Source organism: Embiotoca jacksoni, unplaced genomic scaffold, assembly GCF_022577435.1.
Source record: "Embiotoca jacksoni isolate LCO1_2020_lvr unplaced genomic scaffold, fEmbJac1.0.p SCAF_22, whole genome shotgun sequence".
In the NCBI taxonomy this organism is placed as follows: domain Eukaryota; kingdom Metazoa; phylum Chordata; class Actinopteri; family Embiotocidae; genus Embiotoca; species Embiotoca jacksoni.
Genome location: NW_027185363.1, coordinates 2403688 through 2413430, shown reverse-complemented (window position 1 = coordinate 2413430; position 9743 = coordinate 2403688). Strand labels below are relative to the sequence as shown.

At 44.4% G+C, this 9743-nt stretch overlaps 1 protein-coding gene across 1 annotated transcript; it reads right to left on the bottom strand.

The window, feature by feature from the left end:
- Positions 1 to 415: 415 nt before the first annotated feature.
- map6d1 (MAP6 domain containing 1) lies at positions 416 to 7793 on the bottom strand. Its single transcript, XM_069157222.1, has 3 exons — positions 6808 to 7793; positions 5501 to 5828; positions 416 to 1107 (listed from the first exon to the last, which is right to left on the bottom strand). The coding sequence occupies exons 1-3, from the start codon at positions 7338 to 7340 to the stop codon at positions 1030 to 1032; spliced, it is 939 nt and encodes a 312-aa protein (XP_069013323.1). The 5' UTR covers positions 7341 to 7793; the 3' UTR covers positions 416 to 1029.
- Between the last annotated feature and the right edge of the window lie 1950 nt (positions 7794 to 9743).

Here is a 9743-nt window from a genome sequence, read left to right as displayed (position 1 = left end):
GAATAGTTTGACACTTTGGGAAATGTACGTATTCAAGTTTTGCTGAGAGTCACATATTAAAACACAACGTTGCAGCTAAAAGAGCGAAATCTATCAGTCTTCTCACCTAACTCTCAAGAAAAGAAAAAAAAGATGTAGGTGTACGTGCCAAAATATCAAAGTATTTCTTCATATGAAATCTCAATGCTGTGAGCACCACAAATAAAACTGCACTCCTCTTTGTTGTATTCAGTCAAAACGGAGCTGATACCAGATATCTCTGCCAAATTAAAACGACTATCTGCATAACTCGATTCAGGAGCCCATTCATCCAGTCCTGTAAATTACTAAGAATTTACACAACAATGCAAACAAAACAAAACAAAAAAAAAAAAAAATACAGCTGAGTAGGCATCCGAGAGACGGGGCTAAGAACTTAGCTAATCATCTTTTATTGTAACTTCACTTACATTATATAATTGCTCTTTTTCTTTAACAATAGATTTACAAAATCAGAGACCGAACAGTACTTTTCCAAAATAGTAAACTAACTGAATACCGAGGAAATAACTTATTTTTCGAGCAGATTTCTAGCAACACCGAAGGGCAACAAAGTACTCTAAGCATACACACTTAATGACAAACCACGTCATTCATTATTGGAGAACAGTATGTCCGGTAAGAGGACAGGTCAGCAGGTGCACACACGAACGCACAGAGCAGCCAGTTTCTTCTGCGTCTATAACCGCAAAAAAAAAAAAAAAAAAAAAGGAGCTTGTTTCAAAACTATTCAGTTGCATGCATATTCATTTCCATAGCAACAGCGGGCAGGAAGGAGCATAAAGGGGCGGGGGGGAGGGGGAGGGTGTCTAACTTATTTCTCTCCACTTGGGTTACTGACGCTGCAGCTCCGCAGGCTTCACAACAATACATTCCCTTGCATAGATTCTTGTGTTGTGGAATGGACAAAAAAAAAAAAAAATTTCCCCTGTTGATTCCTTGTAAGATTGAACCCCGTCAAAGTGGAATGGTTGGAAATCGCAGCAGTTGTCAAATGTTGAAGACCCTCGGTCCACTTTGAAAGACAGCGGAAGGGTTCGGAGGGAGTTTGGTCCTCACAAGATGTTCCTAAAAAAAAAAAAAAAAGGAAGGGGAGAGGAGAGAAGTGTGAGAGCAGCTTTTAAAGGGGGTCGGAGAGATGGGACCGAGGGCGGCAGGCCTGGTGCTCTCGCTGCACCCACGAAATGAGAAGAGACTGGCCGGACTGTGCCGTCAGGAGGCATCAGGCCTGCTGTCGGAACACGAGCGGCCTGGGCTGTAGTGATGCTTCCTCCTTAGTGCTTCCTCTGTTCTGCTGATGGCAGCTGTTCTCAGAGCCTGGCCAGAATCTATCTGGGCTGTGGTGAATAAATTAATAAATAAATGTGGAGTGATATCGAGAACTCGACCATATTCTGTTCTTTCCAGCGATTATTGGATCTGCCCGTGAAAATGGGCCACACTATTTTCAATTTACCTGCTTATCTGTGGAGATTGGTGTTTTATTTATTTATTTTTTTATCACAATCTGAGCTCGAGTCTGGGGAGAAATTGTCAGCTTGTGGTCCCAACATTACTTTGAGTGTGACTATACAGCGCTGTGGGTGGCATGGAAGGCAGTACATGTTGTTCTGCAAGTCACACACACACACACACACACACACACACACACACACATATGTCTTTCCTGCTCTGTGTTTGCCGCCAGGTCTGCCTCTCTCCTAAATTAGATTTGTGCCAAACAAGACTGCAACCCGGTGCAACATTGCACTTTAACAGATAATCCATCAAATGGTGCACTCTGCTCCTCCCCCCTCCACCCCCAACCCCCCCCCCCCACACACACACACACACACCTCCCACTCTCACCTATCTATCACATGCTGCACCTCCTTCCTCTCTCCTCATCCCCCCCCCCCACCCGCCCACCCTTCCACTCACCCTTCTTTTGCTTTTCCCGCTGCCTTTAACACAATCCTCTGTTCCCTGCCTAAACCCAGCCAATTTGGCAGCAGTTTCTGTAGGCCCGGGCAGCGTGGGAATGGGGATGAGAGCCATGTGAAAGAACAGGGAGAGAGACAAACAAGCTTGGCTATGGGAGGTAAAAAAAATAAATAATAATAATAATAATCATGAAAGAAGGAGATAACAGCGGAGAAGGATTTGGGAACTTTTTAATGGGGCGGGTGAGGGGGGGAAGGGGGGGTGTAATAGAAGTACAAATGTGTTTTGCTTTTCTTTGTTGTAGTTTTGCTACTTTTCTGTTTTTTTTTTTTTTTTGTCTCTGTCTTTTTTGACTCTCTTAACAACTCGGTATGACTCTTGGTGGACAATCACTCGAGCGCAGCCCGGTGCCGTCCCTCTGACCTCACCCCTCGCTGACTGGAGAGTGAGAAAAGGGAGGTAGTAAAAAAAAAAAAAAGAAAAAAAAAAAGTGCATTTTTAGGGTGCACTGTCCCAGCAGGCTATTTAATCCTCTTTATGCAGTTTTTAAGCCATTGTGAGCAGCGTTTCCATCACTCTACTGCGAGTCTGTGTTACTGCCGTAGAAAAAAAGCCTGCCAGTGTTACACATTGTATGCAGACGTGAAGCAGGGTCGCCCGTGAGCTCAAAAAAAAAAGAAGAAAAAAAGCCTTTAAGCTGACTATAAAACAACCAAGAATATTTTTTTTTTTCGAAACAAGAGTTCCTGCTGAGGTTTCCACTACATATGCTAAATGTGTTCCCCACTCAGCGGTTTTGTTTTGCTCATCCCTGACACACACTGCAGATTATGCAGCCCCGTCCTCACAAATCTGTTCGCCTTGTGTTGCGGTTGCCCGGCCTGATTCCTAAAACACAAACACACACACACACACACACACACACACACACACACACACACACACACAGACAGTTCAGGGCTGCATGTATTTAAGCCGGGCCAGCCGGGTTTCAGGTTTAACGGCGGTCCCTCCTCAAATCACCACATTTTGAATTAGGCTTGCAAGTTCAGCGAGTCCAAAAAAAAACACGGCTCTCATCGTAAAACGCGTCGCCTCGTGTTAATCGGTCACTTGGCTGCTGCGGGTCATAAAATTAGAAACGGCTTTTATCTGTTGAGATGGATTTGATGTGTTATAGGTGGGAGGGGGCACACAATTTGATAAAATTGATTGGAGTAGTAATGACAATGTTGTGGCTGCCCCCCTCCTTTGTCGTCAAGAGCAGATTGATTTTGATTTCAGCAGTTTATTTGGGACGTACGCCTTAAATCTAATCTAATCTACACTGAACGAAGACACTCTGTCTGTTGGTGATAACGCAGCCTAATGAAGTCCTATGTTTTACAGACACTGAGAATATCCTTGCAGGCAGATCCCAGTCGAGCACCACGAACCCAGTGCAGTGCGTCCAGGAGTGGGATGTGTAATGTTTGGTCAGACCCCTCTGCAGGGGGCTGGTGAGTCGAACATGAGTTGGCATTGAGTCAGTGACCGGGTGGATTATCTAAGATCATCTTGACTTGCTGCCAGGCTGCTTTGTGTCACTCTGGCAGATTGTGGTATGGCCGATGAGATGCAGTGAAACACTGCATCTCCCTGTATGTAGGTAAAATACTGACTGCAGTGTTCAGTCCCACAGCCTCACAGCGCCAGCATCTTATCTGTCCTTAGTGTACCGTGAACTCTCCTTCCAACTGGGCCAGTGTTATTATTAGAGTCCGTGTCCCGCCACTGACACCTCTCACTTGGACCGCCATCATCATCATCATACAGGGACACCGTTTGCCTGCCTGCTCTATTAAACCGTTTGGTTTAATAGAGCAGGCAGTGTTGAGAAAATTATGCAAATAAGCAGAAGGTCATCCTATTTTACTCCGATGCATTAATCACTTGTCCCTGAATCTCTCACTTACACAGACTAAAAGTTGCAAAAGTGGGCAGCTCGTCACCACAAAAAACAGGTTTCCTTTCGTGATACCTCTCAGCTTGAGATTTTATTGAGGCGGCTGTTGCAACGCAGACAAACTCTCCTGAACCCGGTCCAGCCCGGAGCAGATCCAGCTCTCCACTGGCAGATGGTCCGGAGTGTTGTGGGTGGGGATGACGGATGGCACTAAACCTCTGGAGATTCCCAAAAACTGTCTCACTGACTGTCACGCAACAGCTGACTTGAGGCAGCACGGAGGCAGCGCACAGAGGAAAGTGGGGACATGTCCCCTCACCCAGTTTATGACAATCTGGAACAACCTGACCTGAACTGATGAGCTCTCAGTAAATCCTCTCACCTTGTTGCAGTTAGCTTTCAATTTCTATCACGTTGTACATCTGTCTGCCTGCATGTCCATCTTTATGTGTGAGAATAAATCTGGGACAAAATGGACAATTGGATAGTTGTGTGAATATTCAAACTGTTGGCAGCTCGTTCATTTTGGGAGAAAAGTTTTATGCTGACTGCACTTACTTAGCATCAGTTCACTTTAACATACTGCAAATTAAATGATGTTCTCGGCATGACTTTTTCTGTTTGTCTCTGTATCTTTGCCAGAAAAAGCCTTTGACGCTGCATGATTTAGATTTCAAATATGAATGACAAATAAATACCTAAATTGAAAGTGTTAATCATTTTTTAAAATATTTAAATTTGTTGTTTTATAAAACAACACCCGTGCTTTGTGGTTACAATGTCTTTTCTGAGGCACTGCACAAAAAGTAATGTCAGAAGGTTATGAGAGGTTGTGTGAACTTTTACCACTGAAATGGTCGTGTGGTCGTGTGACAGCTGAGCACACAACTAAAGAAAATAAAAGGGAGTTTGACGTCGAGGCCCCAAAAGACCACTAAAACTTTTATTAGCTGTCATTTCAAAACAGTTCAGATTTCTTAAGGGTGTAAAAATAATCAAGAAAATATTATTTCCTATTGTTTTACATATGTAGATGCTAATTCCAGAAGTGATATTAAGATCAGTTACCTCAATAAAATGAAATATAAGATTTACTGACAGTATATTCGATTTTATTATTGGAATTGAAAGAAGTACTGTTTTGTGTTATGATAGGAAATCATTGCCTCTAAAAACAAAAACAAAAATCAAGTATTTCATTGCAGCTATGCTCCAAAATTATTTTTTTAGACAGATGTGAATCAATCTTCTGACTAAAATGGACCACATTTGGAAGAATTTCCTTTTATGTTCTCATCCACCGTGTTTTATTCAGGTCAAAGTAATGAGTGTGGCACCAGCAGTGTTACCTAACACAGCACATGGCCTGTTTTAAACAGCTGGGTCACTTTGAGCTGCTTAGGGACAGAATGCTGTATCACTTTTCCCGAGATGCCCCAACAGCAACAGGCCACCGGGGAGAGGAGTGAAGATGACTTTGAGGAAGAGCTTGCTGCAGTTTGAACCCTGTAGCTCCTCCCACCAGCTCTTTGAATTTTTCCAAACTATACACACGTAACGCAGCCCCTCAAACTGAATGATGTATGTGCTTACCTCCCCTTTGGTTGTCCTGCTGAGCTCAGTCCTCTCAGGCAAGAAGCTTTGCTGGAGCCCGGGGGGACTCGGTGAACTGCCGGCTTGCAGGGCAGCGGGGATGGGGTGGGGGACGTGGGTGGGTTGTACGTTGGAGGCAGCAGATGGGATTATGTGTTCCCCCTGATTTAGACTTATGGACCTGGTGACATCCCCGCTGTAGGCAGCCTGGTAGCTGGTCTCACGTGGGACATCGGTGGCTTCTGTCCCTGGGCTGGAGTACTGAGCCGGGGGATTCTTCCTCGCACTTTTGGCCGGTCTCGCCCCTGTCCACGGCTTGTACTCTTGCCTGGAGGAAGAGAGATGCTTCAGTAGGTGGACTGAGGTACAGGGGAACCTTTATCAGGGTTGTTCATGAGGTGATGGAAGTGTGGATGGTAACCCAGTGCTTGTATTAACAGCAGTCGACTTGCCAAACCTATGGCCTGTTGTCTATGCATTCAGCAGCACCACGGACTGATTTAAAGAGAGACTCCTCTGATTTTACTCACCCAGATCAGTTTACTTGTCTTGGGGAGAATTTATAAGCTGTGTGGTGGCACAGATAAATGCTGGCTTGATAAATCTAAATTTTTAACAGAAAACCGTTGCAGGTTTAGAGATGTGATGAAAGATGAGTGTTCACTCCCTTGGGTCTGTTGAAAAACACTGTTGGGTAATTTTTTTATTTTTTTTTTATAGCAAATGCTTAGTGTTTTTGTAGACCTCAAACTGTGACTATGAATACATATATTAACTTCTGTTTTTTTTAAATACCGTCTCTTACAACCTTTTTTATCATTTTAATTGCCAAAGTAAACCTTTTATTGCCAGAGGTTGTTCTACCTGGATTTCTGGAGCACCCAGCAGCCAGAAGAAATATCAGAGGGATTGCAAGGTAACTAAGAAAGTAAGAAAAATCGAATTTATTAATGCCTCTAAAATCTATTCCAATGAGTCAGCCTGAAAAAAAAAAAAAAAACAGAAAGGGATGATGAGCCCATTTTCACAAAATGCAATCAGAGATCAAATATTCATACTTCAGCTCCTCTGTGTGAATATAAAATGTGTAAGTTTGATTTGATTATTGATGACCACCACACACACACACACACACACACACACTCTCCCCATCTCCATGCAGGCTTGCTGGGTCGACCTTGGAGGCCACTGAACTATTCATAAATCGAGATTAATAAGGCATCAAAGCAGGCTAACTGCCCCCACAGGTCAGGAGGGGTGGACAGAGACAGGTGCTGAAACAAGTGGAGGAGGATGACATAGCCTACCTGTAGCAGCTGGTTCTGCTCTCCTCCGTCACCTGCTGCTGCTCCCCCCACCTCTGCCCCTTGCCCCGCTCCTCTCTCTCCCCCGCCTGTACGTGGTAACTGTTCACCGGGCTGTCCGAAACGCTGTCCGCCCTGCTGCCCCCGTTACTAATCCAAGGGAAGTTCTCCTTCCTGGGGATGGGCCAGGGTTTGAAATCCTGCTTATACTGCGTAATGCTGGTGAAAGGCACTCCGGGCGGGTGGTAGTCCTCCCGGGGCTTGTAGCTGGGCTCCTTCCGTGCCCTGAAAGATCCTCGGGTCCCCAGGCCATCGGCGTGCGCTAGAGGGGAGCCTTTGGCACGCGGCTCCGGGACAGAGTAGTTATTCCCGGGTGCGCGCTCCGAGGCGGAGACCTGTTTGGTGACGGACCGCACCTCCTGTTCGCCGATGTCCGAGTAGTTCTGGATGGTGAGCGGGACGGAGAGGTCCGATTTGTCGAACTGGTTCCAGAAGCGAGCCAGGCAGCACACTCTGCTGATGCACGGCCAAGCCATACTTCCCCCCCCCCCCTAACTGTCTGACTTGGAGAGAAGAGACGAAGAACCAAACAAACAAAAAAGAACAGAAAAAGAAGAGTAAAAACGGCAAAAGATCAAAAGGTTACATTCAGACAGTGTGTCGCCCTCCCTCCTAGTCCGTTTCTGGGAAGCTACACAGTGTCCAAGAGTCCATGTCAGCAGCAGAGATGAGCCGGTCTGTCGGGGACCGTCATTGAATATTCCTCTCACGTGGTCTGTGATAGTGCCTCCACTATGCAGAGGAATCTGTGGCAAATTATTCTCCGCATCTCCAGCCGAATCCCAGTGTGTGTCTGCACTGTTTTGACTGCACTCCAAATCAGAGAGATGTCTTGATTTGTCTCCACCTCGGGCATCCACTCCTGCAGCTAAAAGCTTGAGGCGGAGATGTTTAATGGCTCCTCCACTCGCAGAAATGATTCTACCCTAACTGTTAACAGTGAGGTTACATAATTGTGATGCAGCGTCCGCCGTACAGTCCTATAGGTACAGTAGAGGCTGGTGAACTCTGTTCATTTCAGCTGAAACACACTGTAGAACTGAGCAGCTGGAGAGTGTGTGGAGACTATTTAAAAAATGTTTCACAGAATTTCTGTGGCCACTCTTTGCCATGTGTTGCATCAACCTGCTTCATTTCCATCTTTAAATCTTTACCCAAAGAATTAGGCTATGCAGCTGCTTGCTTTCAAATTACACTCATAAATTAATTTAGGCTGTACTGTGAATAAAGCAGCATCAGATATTAGATATTAGAATAAACCACCAATCATTATCAAGGAGAGCAAAAGACTTCTGACATACCACAGGGGGGAAATCATGTAAAAAAAACTAAGTTAAAGATGGTTGCCCTCACAGAATAAACAGGAATTTCACATGTGCAAAAAGTCCCGTGATCACGAGTTGAAACATGGTTTTTGAACATTTTCATGGTGTAATGTGTGAATGTAGGTTCCCATATGAAATCTTTTCCACTTATTTTCACCATGTTATTATATGTTGCAACATGTGGTAAACATGTGTCATACATGCGATCACATGTGGAAAACATCGAATTTTTTTTCTGTAAAGGTGAATTCCATTTAGCTGCTTCAGTTTCAGGGTCCTGGATGTATAAATTTATTTCGCAGCAACACTTGTCATAAGAGGGAAAGCCACAGTGGAACTAAAAACATTAACAATGGCTCTGTTCCATTAAGTGTCTCAGGAAACCTCTGCAGTGAGCCTCCATGTACTCCCTGGATGTGGCCTACTTAAATGGAATAGAGCCTTCATCAATGTTACTATGACAGCTGATTTCCCTGCTTGTCAAAATATCAGTCGATCATTTTTGGCTTACTGTCACACTATCATGGCTCACTGGGTCACTTAGAACAGAGCGATACTTAATGTTATTAGTCGTTGTTGAGACTTAAAAATGTGATTCTCTGTCAGGTCATTTGCGATGTTCTACGAAAGCAACATAATAAGCAGGTGTGCTGTCCTCACAGGATCACTGTGGGTTTGTGGTGAAACCATGTGAGAATATAGACAAGTTCTCATTGATTCCCAAGCAGCTCCTGTGTGGATTTGACCATGTTGCCCCCTTCATGACATTATCCCTGTGCAGCATACAACCTTCGGCTTTGATGTTGTACTCAGAGCATTATTAGCTTTGGTGTGGATCTTATGGGACTCGAAGTTTTCCTCAGTGTGTTCTCTGTAGAGAAGAAGAGGCGTCATTTGGTTGAAACTGTATTTACTTTTAGTTCTGAAGCTAAAGGTTGTGTCATTTTCTTGCAATCTTTGACGCCACAGAACTGCCAAAAAGTAAATGTAAAAGGGTGGCAGATCTTTGAATACCTGGACCTAATGCAGTTACTCCTTGGTCACATTAAAAATATATATTTTAGTACTGAGCCACCAATTCATCCCCAATATGACTATCATTTAAAAACTAGTGCCATGTTTTAAATTGTATTAGAAATGAAGAGACTGTGAAATGCTCTGTTGTTTTTTTCCTCTCAGATAGCTGATTATTTGTCCATAACGGCGGTCTGGCAATAACAGAGAGAAGTTTTAAAAACTACTGGAGAGAAGGGAACTTTTGCTACTGGGAGTATGTCGAGAATTACAGCTCATTACAGCTCAGTGAGTGTGAAATGGAAGAATATGCATTAAGTTGACAGAATGGCACTTGCTGCACCCACAGAATAAGAACGTCTCCTTCTGAGCTGCTCAGCCTCACACACGGAGGCATCGCAACAGTTTAAGAGCAATTTAGATGAGTTTGACACAGAAGTCTCGCGGATGAAGATGAACGGGTGCTTGCAGCCCATAAATCATCTGCCGGTTCTCTCTCACCATTGTACTTGCAGTGATAGATGACACAGGCTCTGAAGT